Below are 15,742 nucleotides of genomic sequence, written 5' to 3' on the forward strand. Positions count from 1 at the left end.
CCAGTGTCATCTCCACGTAGCTTCCTTCATTCGGGTTTGGAAATGTGAGCACAGATTCGTCAATGAAATACATTGATGTAATGGTGGCTTACCTGTGTGTAGCCTGGTATGCTGCTGCACATGGCTGAGCTGCTTGAAGCGGCGCTCGCAGTAGGAGCACTTGTAGGGCTTCTCGCCCGTGTGCACGCGGATGTGCTGCACCAGCTGGTGGTTGCTGGAGAACGACTTGAGGCACTGTTGGCATTGATGCGGCTTGTTCACCTCAACCACGCCCGTGCCACGCTGCATCTCGCGAGCGTGCAGTTGCATCGCTGACTTGTGCATGAAGATCTGGCAACGAAAAACATCCACACCGATCAGTACATCATCATTCATCAATAGAATACAAAGCTCAAAAAATGCAAATAGTTGAATGAAATGTTAATAGAACTCATGATTTTCAGATTGTCCATTACATATCATACTAGGACGAATTAGAATAAATACAATCAATTTTTTCAATTAATTATATAGAATTGTTGCATGAAATGCTAAGATAACTCATAATTTCCATTACATATCATTCTAGGACGAATTAATATGAATAAAATTATTTTATTTCTTAGTAAATATATTATGTAATCAGAATACTCCTATTTCTTTGTAAAAATGTAGAAGTATGCTACTATATCATGTGCTTGGCCCAAGGCTAGTAATAATATTATAAAAGTCTTGGGCTTGGCCTTCTGAATTCTCAGAATGAATAGGTCCAGTGTCCAGCATCATCAATTTACTATTTTTGACGCATCGTATGATAATAGTGGGAGTGTACAAACGTTCAAATAATATAATTCTCATCATAGTTTGAAGCGCTCATGATTGAGAGAAGTGAAGTTTGAAACATTCATCAACTGAATGATAAATTGAGTCAAGAAATGAATTTATTAGTGCTTTATATAATCAATGAAGAATTCAAAAAACAGTAATGGAACATAACAACAATTTTCCAATAAGTTCTAAATAGTGTGTTTGTCTTTTCGGTCGCCAAATTTTATAGTTTTTTCAAAGTTTGGAATTTTCCAATTATAATTAATGAATTTAATTCGATCTGGAAGTATTTCTTTCTATTTAAAAATGATTTTTGTGTGTATACATTGTAAATTGAGTGTGTAATTGAAGAATTTTGAAGTAACACGTTACCTCTAGCTACATTTGGACTCGGTCTCAGCGCTCAATCATAATTTGTTGTCAAATAAGGATCAGAAACAAAAGAGGGACTCAGATCGATGGTTATTATAGTGGAGAGTATAATAAAAGAAATATATACAATGAACAGATTCATCAGTAGTTAATGGAAAAAATAATAATTTGAGATAATATTAGTTGAAATCGACTCGTTCAAACCAAATAATAATATCATAAGGCTACTTGGAAAAAATATGAGACATGAAACGATTTTTTCAAGTTTTCAAGGCAACTCATTCTCATTGCTTTAAAACTCATTCCTGAATTACTCCAATTTTCGAAAGTAGGAACAGTTACGTTTTTTGTAATCAATTTGCTCACATTCCACGAACTGAAAGAATACCGAAGGGCCTGTGCAGCTTTGCTCTAATATTCCGGATTCAAGGGAAAAGCTGGATAAAAGAAGCGAGAAGCAAAAAAGATTCGGCAAGCCGAGGGTTGCACTTTTAATCTGATGGAATTAAAAGAGCCTACAGTCTCACTCTACCCCCCAACACCCCTCCAAGCACTAAGCAGCATGCCTAGCTCTTCGAAATTGCCCAGCTTATCATCAGTATCCTCCGTTTGTTTAACCTCTGATTATTAGCCTTCTTGGGCCATCGTCAATGCTATTCTCTCTCGCTCTCTCTCTCTCACACACTCTCTTTTGGTCTCCTCTCACCCCATTCAGAACTGGATCAGAATTCTTCAAAATTTCTTCATTTTTATTCGTTTTCTTTGCTTGCCCACACCATACATATACTCTAATTACTGTTCTTGATCATTTCCTATTCATCCGTTTGCTTATTGCTTGTATTGTCTTATTCCTCTCAAACATATTTTCAGGTACAGACTTTTTTGAATTGTATAAAATCCGGCTAAGGTTATCTCCTTTGCTTTCTCATATCTTCCTTCTTTCTTAGCGGCCTCAACTCAAACTTCACTGATTACAGTAGCCTACTACCTAGCAGCAAACATTTTCCAATCAAAAATGTTCCGAGCTCGAGAAGTAAACGCTTGAACAAAGGTTCCTCCAACTTTAATAACAAAGGATTATCGACCATGCACGGAAGATGAACAAAAGTAAAGACAATATCAACTGCTCATTCATTGTGACTTGAGTAACCCTTGATAATACTTCTTGTGATGACGGAATGAATAGAATAGGACCAAAGATCAACTCGGATAATTATGCTTCTGTACTTGGCCTATCGGAAGCATTCGTCAAGGGACATTAAGGAACTTGAACATATTGCTAATTCAGTTCTGGTGAATTGAATAAAATTTTGGTCCCTCTATGACTTCATCTCTCATAGATGATGAAGACATTATTTATGTTGTCTTATATAGCTCATTTATCTTCGAACGAGCCAGTTGCAGTTTTTTGGCTGGGCGGAAGCAATTCGACATTAGATATTCGCCGGGAACGAGTTAGAATTTCTCATGGGACGCAGGGTATAACACAATGCGACGCATAGAATGGAGGCAGGCGCATCTCATAGATAAAGGACGCGTCTCTGAGGTGAGAACCGGCTTACTGCATTCACCAGGAGGAAAGAGGACTCGAATGCAGTTCGGGAGGGGAGCAAGTGCAACGAAATGCAGTTGGCGTCATAATGCTGGCTAGACAAGAAGAAAAAGAAGAATAATGTTGAGGAGAAGAAATTGAATAAGCAGAGAAGGGAAGAAGTGGGAGAAGGAGAAGGAGGAGGAATAGGAGGAGAAAAAGATGAAGAAGTAGAGTAGGCTGAGAAAAATAAAAATCCCAAAAGATTAAGAGCATAGGAAAAAGACATATGGTTGGCCTAAATGTCTGAGGTAAGCTGTGAACCAAGATTCAGACGAGCCAAGATTTCATTATTATTTGCTGGGCGCTAGACTAGACAACATGTGGTGAGTGCTTATCGCAACCTAGGTTAATTGGTTGGGATGCCCACTGCCCAGTCACTTCATACTGCCAGCATTGGTTGAGTGAGAAGCATTCATGTTTCCATGTTGTTGACAAGAGATTCTGATACTGCATGAAATCCCAATGTTATTTTTACGATTGCATGGAAAGGTACCCCGATTTATGTACACCTGAAAAAGATTGTGAGTGAATGCCTTTCCCTGCAGGCTATTATAAAATGTTGTGGAGTATAGGTCCGCAATATCTTCAATTTTCAGTGAATTTCTTTGTAACATGCAACATCTCCCCCCTTCACGTCGTAGGGGGGAAGTATCCCCTCGAATCCCCACGCGATGGGAGTTCTTATATAGCCCTATTCCGCAGAGAACATTACATTCCACTTCCGATATTGATGCTTGTTATTAGTTCCATAAAGGCGCATAAATCGTTATTCTTTCGAACAAGCCTATTCTAAATTTATCATTGACATGGCATCTATCAATCCGAAAAACTAGCCACTTATGGTGGCAGGCCTATTGCGTATATTCCCAGGCTGATTATTAAGATAAACTGATTGAAATGGAACTCTTCATAGAGATATTCACGCAAACGAAATGATGTAATGAGGCTCTTTCAAAATCGCTTCAAAGTCACTACTGATTGTACATTTGTTATCAGAATGACGTTTCATTTTATGAAGCTCAACATTATCTATTCATCTGGATACTTTTTTACTAATAATGAAGTAGGTGAAGTTTTTCACAAATAATTTTCAGACAAAGAGAAAGGTATATCAATAACAAAATCAAAATTGATTTAAATATAATCATAGAGAAACAAAAACATAAGTAGATATCCCATGGTATAGGGCGTTTATGTCGCAACATTTACTGTTATCTCTAGCCTATAGTCCACGTAACTTAGTTCTTTCCTGTGAAGCTTTATGACGCTGGTAGTGTCCTATATTGTGCCGTTCATACACTCTTACCCGGTCAAAACAGTAAAAATCGACAATAATCGACAGTAATCGGCTAGAGATAACAGTAAAAGTTGCGACATAAACGCCCTATACCATGGTAATAGTACCAAGTAATATCAAGCGCCCTATACCAAGTAATATCAAGCGCCCTATACCAAGTAATATCTACTTACGCTATTGTTCTCTATGATAAAATACTATTCCAAGTTATTTAAGTAATGCAACATAAAAATAGCATGAAATATTAGTTCTTAATTCTTTTAGTATTTCTACTGGAAACGAATTTCACTCCACGAGGAATTTATAATCTTCATCAATCTCCATTTCGAAGAAACATTCTTTCTTCTTCATCGATTCAATCACGGTGACATAGTTATTTGTTTTTTTTTCAATTGATTTCTACCACGAGAAGAATTTACTTCTGACCCTTCTGATAAGGTCCAAGCATGAAGCATTCAAGGATACTATACACCGTTACAGACGTTCATTTTCCAATCACCCTACAATCTTTTTATTGAATGGGCGAGGAATTCCAAGAATTTCCTTTTCTCTCCTCCAGCTTCTCCTCTCCAAAATAACTCAGTTTTCTTTTCCATTTTCCTCAATACTTAGCCGATAAAGTAATTGGAATTTTTACAGATATTATTAATAGCGACATTTAAAAAAATAGGTTGAAATCGATTAAAGAAGTACGACTCGTAGTACTAGATTCGAATCCTAGCAAATTATAAAAATATTTCCAGTTGGAGGTATTGTTATAAAATAACAATAACATGATTAACATAACTCATACAATTTTATGGTATTCAATAACTTACTTATAGAATAGAATGTTCATTCTATATTTCCTGAATATTGGAGATTTATTGCTGATACATCTAATAAAATTCTCAGGTTCTGATAAACATGAACTAATGAATATTTTGTAATTCTTGTAATAGGTGTGCGTGATCAAATGAAGAAACAAATCGGACACCTTATCATAATGACAATGACAAATGAATTGGATAGAAATATTTTATTCAACGGTTAAACAACAAGAGATGTCGAGAAAATTCTCTCATTGATAAATTTTTCAGCGTCAAGTAACAAGTTATGCTGACTCTGTCCAAGAATAGTATATAAACTATAGTTATACACCGTCCTTGGACTCTGTCTACGAATTGCTTGTAATATAATAAGACACGTAACAGTTCAGGAGAGTATATAGATGCCTCCAATATAATTCATTGTCTTGAAAAAAATATGGTGAGATGGAGGCATCATTCCGATAATTATTGATAGATTAGTTGAAAACTTGATGAATGTTTAATCAGCAAAATAATACGATAAGGAGCTTATTGGACCTACTGCTTTTTGAAACCGTCTTCTCTGAAATTTGTTAACTATATCTGATGAATAAATATTATTGTTCCTTTTAAGAATGTCAGTAGCAGAATAATATCGCAATGACGGAATATAATAGTATGGTACAAGAAATTATGAGTTATATGGATTAGTAATAATTATTTCTTATTCAATTCACGTCCAAGGAACAAAGAAGCATAAAATATTGTTGCTGAGTTACGTTTTTCAGTGTTGACCGCAACACGCCTATCGTACATATGAAGAAGACGGCTTAGGCCGGTGTCTAAAGGCTATATTGGAATTCACTTTAAACTGTCTGAATTCCTTATGAATATTACCAATGCCTCCCATTTAACTAATGCTGACAGTTTGAAAAACTATAATCGTAGGGACTCGAGAATAGTGCCCTCTGCTAGCACCATCACCCAACTCGTGACTTAGCTTGACCTTGACCCACACTTTTTGCTCTGGCCACAGATTGACCCCCGAAAAACCAGTTCCGTGTGGTTCGACCACAATTATGCACTTGCGCAGGTCAGTATTATCCAGGATGAATGTACTGCTGCCACTAGAAACTTATAACATTTTTTCGTCGATAATTCAAAATGAGCCTCCATTCTTGGTGTCTCAGTTCACGGCATCTATTTAATATCATTGTCTTTTTAATGTCATAATATAATAGAATATTTATTTCGCCAAAATACAAGATACACATGAACATAAAGATAAACATAACCAATTGATTGTCTTGTTCAAATATGTAGCTTGACAACGAACTAAAATCGGGATATTCATTTCCGGTGGGAACCCTGGCCCAAACGGACGTCTTGCTTTGTCTTTCATATCAATATCAGTGAAAAGGTATCATGCAATATGTTATACTAATCACATTTCCAAGCTTTTATTCTAAGGTCTTGGATTACTGACTCTAAGCTGATCACATAGAAAGAAAAGCGTGCCAGCTAACAAATAGAACATGTATGGTGTGTGGGTAGCTTACAAACCTTTTTAAAAATGAAGTTTCATAGAAAATCAATATTACCAGGCTCTGGGAGGAGAAAAATGAAAACCTGACAGCGATGATCGAGAAGGAAACTTTTCTTTAACTCACACAGAAAAATATTTTCCCTATGGGAGTAATAAAAATAAAGAGGCGAGAAGAAATGAATAAGAAAGTTTTCAACTGATTATGATGGATGTGAAAAATTTTCGCTTCCCACTCTTATTTTTGCCCCTAATCTTACGGTTTCTGCCTTACCTCTTCCTTCATCCTTGTTTCTCCTTCTTTATATTTGGATTATTATTTTTGAAGTGCTAGCAGTTGCCGTGCCACACTCAACGTACCCAGCAGACAGATTGTGAGTTTCATTCCCTCTTACAGCTTTTTGCGCTTTTAAGCGATGTCGGAAAAGCTTTCTTTCATTTTAATAGTAGAAGGAGAGCTAAAAAACGGCAAGTCCAGATTTTCTTTCTAACCCTTTTTAAAGCCTTCTTTTCGCCTGCTGCCACCCTCCTCGTTTACCGTCTCATTTTCAAGGCTCAACTTATCGCCCATGGTTATTTATTATCAGCTGATTAAACTTGACACCAAATCATCCTAAAAGCACCAACTTTTCACAGCACCTTGATGAGCAATATTCATTAAAATCTCTGTTATTATCCCATCTTTCGAATTCCCTCTAATGGATCAACATTTTTATACCATTATTTTTTCAAATACGTATAACTCGTTAATGGGACAACTGCGATTAGCAATAATTGAGCGATACTTTCAGTCTTCATTGAGTTTCCGCTCCTTGTCTCTCTAGGAAGATTCACGTTACCAATAATATTGTATTTAATTACTCACGTATTGCAATCAAATACTTCTCTTATTACCCAATGATACCTCTTACAACCGGATTAATTGTACAGAGTTATACTGCTGATTTTATATAATTCTTGACAGTTCACTACTTGACAGTTTGCTTAGTAGTTTACTACTAAGCGAACATGTAATGTGGTGTGGAATCCAACTTAGAATGACTAATAATCTTCCTATTGGTTCGACTATCTTCTTTTTATAGGAGGAATAGCCTTTACAAATGCATTTACGCACATATATAAGCTTATCAAGCTGATCTGTTATCCTCTTATTCATTCCTTATTCATCTTCTTGCATTTAAAAACTCTAGTCTCTCGGAATTCAAATCAAAATTGAATTCATGGATGTTTAATATTGGATTTTCAAATATTTTCCACATTTGTCACTTATCTTTCATAGTTTCTGTGAGCCTGATAAAAAACTACTTTGCTGTGATAAGAATCACCAAATTCACGTTCCTTTCTATCAGACTCCCTCAAACCACTTTCTTGCAATACCATTCCCCAATGGTTTTTTGTCCTGCTCTCGTATTGCAGCAGCTAAGTGTTTTATTTTCTCATCAGGTCACGAAGGAAAATAATCAGCGACCAAGGGTGGTATAAGGAGCGGGGACATTATGTTATCTGTTTTTCTCATGATGAACGGACCCCCTTTTGGATGAGGGGGGTATTCTACTCACTCCGTGCCTAATTATTTCACAGCCAACCGTCTCTTAATGAGCCTAACCAAAATGCCATCCGTCTGCTATCTGCTTCCCTCAACCCTTGCGCTTCTTGAGTTGAGAGTAATTGATGAGTTTCATCGTTCTTGGCTGGTTTCTTGATGTACTTGGTCAATTCTGCATAATATATAAAATATTCTGTTTCTTGAATGGAATTAAGCATCAAATAATTGTATCCAGTCGAACTTATTTGGATATTCTAGTTGGATATGTTATTGATTATAAGATATTTAATATTGGTCTCAACTTATGAGTTTCAAGGTCCTATGATATATCCTGATCTACTACAAAATCTATTAAAAAATGTTCTAACGCTTTAATTAGTTTCATTATTGATATGCAAAATCGTATAATTATTCCAATAAATTTCTTTCATTGAAAGTAATTTCTTCATTTGATATTCTTCTTTTATGTGATAAATTTTAAATTGGAAAGATCTTATCTCTACTCATATTTCAGGTTTCCACATTAATCTGCTGTGATTTTCTTCTAGAACTTGTTTTCAGAGTATAATATAGTTCATCTCTTTGTTTTTCAAGTCCTCATCGCTTCTCTATTCCTCATAACCATTTTTTGGTAGAGAGTTAGTGGGGAGGATATTTTTAATATTCTTTCCGAAGAATGGACATTGATATGTCCAAAGCTCCGCCAATTTATGTAGATGCATAACAATATAATATCTATAGTTATTATATTACAAATTACTTTTTCATATCATATACAGTTCAATAATTATTTTCTTAGTCTATATTATGTAAATTCATCTATAATTTTGCTGTATTGTAAGCTATTGTATATAAGTGTATAAGCCAGTATATTGTAATCTACATAAATAAAGTACTCAATCAATCAATCAATCAACCTTATTTAATCTATCCCTTATTTAATCCAAAATTCATTTATCACTGAGTTCTCTAGGAATGAGATATTTAGGATCATTTTCAAAAGTTTAGGACTCTAGAATTATATTCGGATGAGTCATATCAGTGAAACAAACTGAAATGGTAGAAAGCGTTATGGATGAAGAATACACAAGAAAAAGTAATATTAGATAGAAGAATTGTGTAAGATTTCCAGCAGATTTCGGTGGAGAATCTGGGTTAAGTTAAGAGAGAACCCAAAATATGAAAATATTCATAACATTTCTGGGTGATAAAAGCTGGTAATAAAGTTAAAAGAAACACTTGTCTTGTAGCCGTTTTCGTTGTCACAGAAATCGCTAGAAGCACCTCCTTTGCCCCCCTTCTGCACTTGCTTCACAGGGTGGCAGCCCAAGAAATATGCCTTTTTTGTCCCCGAAGGCTGTAGAAAGCACTCTTTCAGTGATCCATTAGTGGTCTCATTAGTCAGAAATGGGTCTTGCCGTGGAAACCTCTATTAGTATTCATTATAAACGTTGAAAGGGTTGATTTTTTATCGATGCCGAACAGGTGGTGAGGGTGGTGAGAGAAGGAAGATGAATGAGCAGTGAGGATGAGAGAGAGTAAGCAACATCAATGTGAAAAAGCGGCAAATACTCATCTCTAGTGCAGGCAGGCATACTTTGTTGTGGCCACGATTAACATCTGGCACTTCTTTCGTTTTTTCCATCAGATCACTCATATATTATTATGATGCCACGTTTGACATCCCAATCGATATTGATGGAAATCAAAATTATGTTTCCAGTATATGTATATGTTAGTTGGACCATACTGTAATATCTAGTTGCTCAGTTGCTAGTTGCTCCAGTTGTACTTTTGGAGGATGACTTCTTGAGCCTCTTCCTTCATCCTTGATCGTTTTCTCCAAAGCTGGTTGATCTATGAAACACGTTTAATGAATGTATGGTCGTATTCATTATAATTCAATGTGTTTAAATGTATTTCAGCTGATGGCTTAAACTAGAATATTTCAGTTCAAGTTTTTTGGAGAAAATGAACCTAACGGTGATTGTCTTCCAAGTAACAGCCTAGTAGTTCGGAACCCATTGAAAAATTATCAATTGTATGCTATTATGATTTATTGTGGATGACCAGCAACGGCCGTATGAAAACTGCGTGAAGCGAATTGCGACTGTCAGGGTAAGACTTAGCGCATTGCCTTTACTTTTCCTTTTGTCTTCTCTTTTGAGCAATAAATAAAGACAGTACATAGGCGCGTTGCACATATGCGAGAAGGTCCAACAAGCATAAGCATGAAATACGACCTGGGATGACTGTACAAGACTCAAAAGTCTCCTAGTCGAGAAGTCTTAAAAACGTCCTACAATTTCGCAAAAGCATCTATTTTACAATATCTATAAACACATCTCATTAAAAAGCAATGCTATAACTTTCATGAATATCTCATTAAAATCTACAAGAGTGTGTATAGCATCTTCTAGTACGAAACCTAGACTCCGCCTAGCCGAGCTAGCTCAACAAAATCCTTTCTTTAAATTTATTACATTCTTTCGGTCGTAAAAAGATGATCTTTCTCTTCTTTATACTCCGTTCGACTTTATGAATGCTGAGAAATAAATTACGAAATATAATACGTTCACATAGCTCAGCTTGCTCACACCTACGTCCTATAGCAGTTGTTTTATGACTGTTATTATATTTCAACTTCAGATAGGTTTTTTAATTGTTATCAGCGAATCGATAGGACAAATTATGGCTGTGCGAACATCTAGTTATGTCGTACCGTCGTTACTAGTATGTATCTACTAGTAGTTCTGTGAACAGTAGACCTCGCGCTCAGTAAGTTACATTGACCTGTTGTTATGTTTTCTCAAAAATTAATAAATAATTTATCAATTTAAAATGTCTAGAAAAAATCCTAAATCAACATAGAGCTTTCTGTCCTATCGTACCGTGACGTGTCGTCCCAGAATGTGAGTGTGAGCGCTGTTATCAGGTCTGGCTGCAACTGTCTACAACGTTGATGGAAAGTTACATTTTCAAGATGTTCGATGTTTTTGAACGGGTAGTATTATAGTCAACTGTCTACTAACGTTGATGGAAAGATACATTTTCAAGATGTTCGATGTTTTTGAACGGGTGAATAATATTTTGAACGGTAAATAATATTTTGTACGGTTAAATTAATATTTGAATTCGATAGTTGAGTTGATATGAGAGGTTTAATTGAAACTATCACATTCCATCACAGAAGATCTTTGAAAAGGAATCACTGTATCAACCAGAATACACAAATTAAAAAAAAACGCATTCGAATCTTTTGTAGCCTAAAACATAGGAGGATTTAGTCTAGGCGTATTGAAAATAACTGTTTGAGCTATGAGAGAAAAATTAAAGGGGTAATGGTCGTACTGATCGTTGGCAATTTAGCATAAATTGAGTTTGCATTGTCCGGAGGAAATTATGCATTTTTCTTTGTGAGTGCAGTTTTAACTTTTTTGCATAGAACCGGACTGTACTAAGGCCAGAAGACCAGACAGGCGGCTGCATCGCTACATCAAGGTAGCGAGGAGGAGAAGGGAGAGAGGAACTGATGTGAGTCAGGTAAAGAAGAGAAAAAACAAGTATTCATGAAAAAAGACTTAATAAAACATATGTCTGCCCAGTCTGAAGGTCAGACTGTGTAGGTACACCGGAGGTATGAGGGCATCTAGAAAACGAAAAAATATTTTATTACCTTCTGGAAGAGATACTGATATTAAAAACTTATAGATTGTGTTTGTATAATACAATCAATCTCCATTGATCAAATGAAATTCCTTACCACATTATCAGATTTTGTGAAAATTTCCTTCACAACATAATAGATTTTGGAATGGGATAGAATTCAGTTTGTTATTTATCTGAACATTAAATTTACAAGGAAGTCGAGTATTAACTGTTTTGAAAAATTCATACTCAATACTTAACTGTTTTGAAAAATTCATTGCCAACAGAATAAGAAGAGATCCGAATGGATTGGGCTAGATGGTGGATGAGTAGAACTAGCCTACTAGTCATTGCTTTCAAATTAAGTGATTAAATAATATTTCATTTGTGATAATGATTGTATGTGCTTGATGAATAACATCCTCATGAGATATTTCAATAATTCATTGTTTATAATTCAATTATAAATTGTCTGAACTCATGGATTGCGATTATTTAAGAATTCATTAGCCTATCATTCTAAGCAAATTAGTTGGAATCCTTGAACAGCGTCATTCCGACAAATAAGTCTGAATTTACTACGGAGTAGTAAATGGAAGTAATGAAATTTCTTTGTGAACGTTAATTAGTTAATACGATCATGAAAAAAGCAGCAATTACAATCACAAGAGGAGTCGAAAAAGGAGAAAAGTGGATTCAGTTGACTAAGTCATGTCACGTGCGATGAAGATTTATAGGAAAACGTTGGCCGACACTGATCACAGCTTCATGAAGATGTGCACTCGTTTATTCTCATTGGAAAAAAACGCACGTTCAACAAGTGTCGCATAGTCTGCTTTTAAAACCCCGCTAAAAAATCTGATACAGATCTAATTGTTTTAGAACACTTCACAGTGACTTGCCACTTGCATTCCTTAATCAGTAAAATTTATTTTCGACTTATCTTGGAAAAATAGAAGAAACACTGTTCGATTTCTCCTGATGTCTGTCCAAATTTGTATGATAATTAATTAAATGGAACAATGAAAATTTCAATTTCTAGATAAATAGAAAGTGGCGTTTCTATGGGAGAGTGATATGGGAATGATTTCAATGCCAATGTTTAGTTCCTCCCCCGAAATTTATTTCCGTATACGCCACTGTAAATAGAATATGGATAAATAAATATAAGATAGAAGTGATGATAACTAACTAATCTGATTTTTTACACGTTTATTCACTTCGCAATATTTATTACTCCATAGAAACTTGATGTTAGAGATGAATGAGCATTATATCATACTAGACTCAGTTATCAATAGTTATATCACAATGAGATAGAAGTGAGTGAAACATGAATTATTGGATAGCAATGGATAAAAACATTTATGCTTTTAGAGCTTACGGAAATGAGTCATGAAAAAGGTAAGCTATCAACAAAACCGTGAAGATCAATGGTTCGTATGGTTCAACAAATATTATAAACTCTGCGAATTTTAAAGTGTGTATGGTGATGAAGCATGATATTTCCAACTTTTATAACTATCATAAAATTATTAGTCAATATTAGTTCATAATGAGATTGAAGCACATAAAAGTTTGTAATAGTGATGAAGACAGATTGTTGATTTTTTCCATTGGAAATAAATTGCATTTAGACGCCTTGGCCCGCTCGAGAAACAAGTTTTAAAATCTAACAAAATTCTAGTTGGGATAGGTCATGATACACGGCGACCTGAGTGTTTTATTTATGGACTAGTGGTCGTAAAGGCAAGGCAAAAATTGTTGTTGCCCAGCTACAACACACAAATCGTGCTTCTCTCTCAATCTCACACTCACTCTTTCTCTCTCTCCTGCATCAGCTCTCTCCCATCAACATCTCTCGCTCTAAATCACATCCCACCACCTCTTTTAATCACTATAGTTCATGCAGTGCTGTTGAACTTTTTCAGAGAACTGATTGAATTTATCGCCAGTCTCAGTAGAAGTCTTTCAACTGATGGAGGAGATTTAACCGGATAATCCCACACATTATCAAACACATCTTTCCTTACAATGACATCATAGGAAGAATATCGATAGGTAAGATAGGTGATTCGGATGTTTACTATTCTTACATCAATTTCACTCACCCGATATTCAATGATATTATAAAATGATACATTGGAGCACAACTCTGAGAAATAATAAAATTATTGTAAAATGGCAGAATGGATTCCCTTCTGTTTCCACATTACAGTCATCAATATTCTATTTATAATATCGTTCATTCAATACGCATCTATCAATAAAAACTTTATTCGTACAGGAAGAAATACCTTTGAAATTATGGTATTTACATAACCTGTATTCCATAACTGGCGGAAGAACGTCAAAGTACATCAGTTGAATTTATTGATTTATAAACTTCAGAAAGTTATTGAACAATAACTTTTCATAATCATTACTAAACAGGTTCCATCATTCTCTATCTCATCAATCAGTTTTCTCGTATAGGATGGAATATTATGTACAATGTATTATGTATTATATATGTGTGATGAACTCATTTATTTCATCACCCTTGGAGATTTCTGTTTTGTTACTTTCATTACTAGTAATCATCTTTGTTACGGCCACATTACGCACCAACGATCTTGATGAATTTAGATGCTCTATTTCCATTTTCAATAACACGGAATAATTTATGCTCATAGACGAAGGAAAACACAGCACTTAATTAGCAACCATCATGGGGAAAAATAGTCTAAAATCATTTAGGAAAGAGAGACCGAGAAAAACAGCTTCAGACAGTGCGTAGATTTCAACTAATTTAGTATTGCCATCAAGAGATGATTAGGAAAAATTTTCAAGATGGAGTGAGAAAAACATTCTTCCAGGAAATTATCCTCATTGCCCTCATTTAAAATCGTTCTAAGACTTTATTCGGGGAATGATTATAGCAAGTGAAGATTATGAAGAGAGATTATATTTATCAATATTACTCCATGAAATTTTGCGAACAAGAAAACGATAAACCACTCTCATCAGTGTATTAACTGATCTGATTAACAACTATGTTTGACTACTTGGTACATACTCTATATCCAATGAAAATATTATTTATGATCTCTCAAAAATATTTTTGTTTATTATGGGCTTTTGACAACCTTCAAGGTATCATCCCGAACTGTTATGCAAAAGAGCATTAACATTTACTAGGGTATGCTTTTATGAAGCCTTGGCTCTCTGGGTATCATTCACCAAAAGGGTTCGAAGTTCAGGTAGAGAGTCATCTTTTGTTCACAATGAAATGAATGCAGTTAAAGGCTAGAGATACCCATTGAAAATTATAATAACATATATATTATCGATCCATATTATGCAATCACAATGTTATTTTCTTCTACTCTAGTTTTTGTGATGAATCTATTATCAATTATTAATCATCGGATAATTGAGGTCCAATGTTTGAATGTACTGGAATATTGAAGTGGTTTGAAAAGTCAATATCTATAAGCTATCAAGTCTCAGCAGTTTTATCAATAAACTCCTCTCACACTTGAACCTTTTAATAAAAGATGCTTTTGGTTGATCATGGGAAAACCCCATTCAGCTCAAAACACCTACTAAACTCTCCGGTAAAGTTTAATCAGGATTGAAAATTGAAATATACCAAATTGTGTATGAACTTACCATATTCAGTCCGTATGTCATGCGGTAATGTAGAGTGAGTCCAATTTCTCTTACGTAACACATAAAACTGAACTTTTTAAAGTATATTTTGACCGTATATCATAATGTATCGCTAACAGCGAACTCTACACTTGAAAAGGACAAACCCGAATACAACTGATGTGTCATCTCTACAATAGAACTAGGACCTCTCACTGGGAATGTAACTATTGGTTGACTGAAGTTTATCAACAATAACTTTCCCTAATCATTACTAAACCGATGCTATTATAATTTATCCACAGACATGATGCAACAGACACAATCTCTGTATCCACATGATCCAATCCACGAAATTGTCACTGAATATGCCATGTACCACATCAAGTACACTAATATTCACTGTAATAAAACAAGAGCCCACGACCGGAAACTGTCAATGATAAACAAAAACTTTTCAATTAACAAATTTGTTTGTGTAAGCTACAATTGTTCAAGAAACACTGACTAACTG

The 15,742-nt window shown here is 35.0% G+C and overlaps 1 protein-coding gene across 1 annotated transcript in view; it reads right to left on the reverse strand.

Moving 5' to 3' along the window:
• The window catches only part of LOC111043827, a 152,976-nt gene that overhangs the window by 82,543 nt on the left and 54,691 nt on the right, over positions 1-15,742 (reverse strand). The window contains exon 5 of the mRNA XM_039429555.1: positions 93-330. Coding sequence (XP_039285489.1) covers positions 93-330 — 238 coding nt within the window. The remainder of the gene's footprint in view (positions 1-92; positions 331-15,742) is intronic.

The sequence above is a fragment of the Nilaparvata lugens genome, chromosome 1 (assembly GCF_014356525.2).
Source record: "Nilaparvata lugens isolate BPH chromosome 1, ASM1435652v1, whole genome shotgun sequence".
NCBI classification, from domain to species: Eukaryota; Metazoa; Arthropoda; class Insecta; order Hemiptera; family Delphacidae; genus Nilaparvata; species Nilaparvata lugens.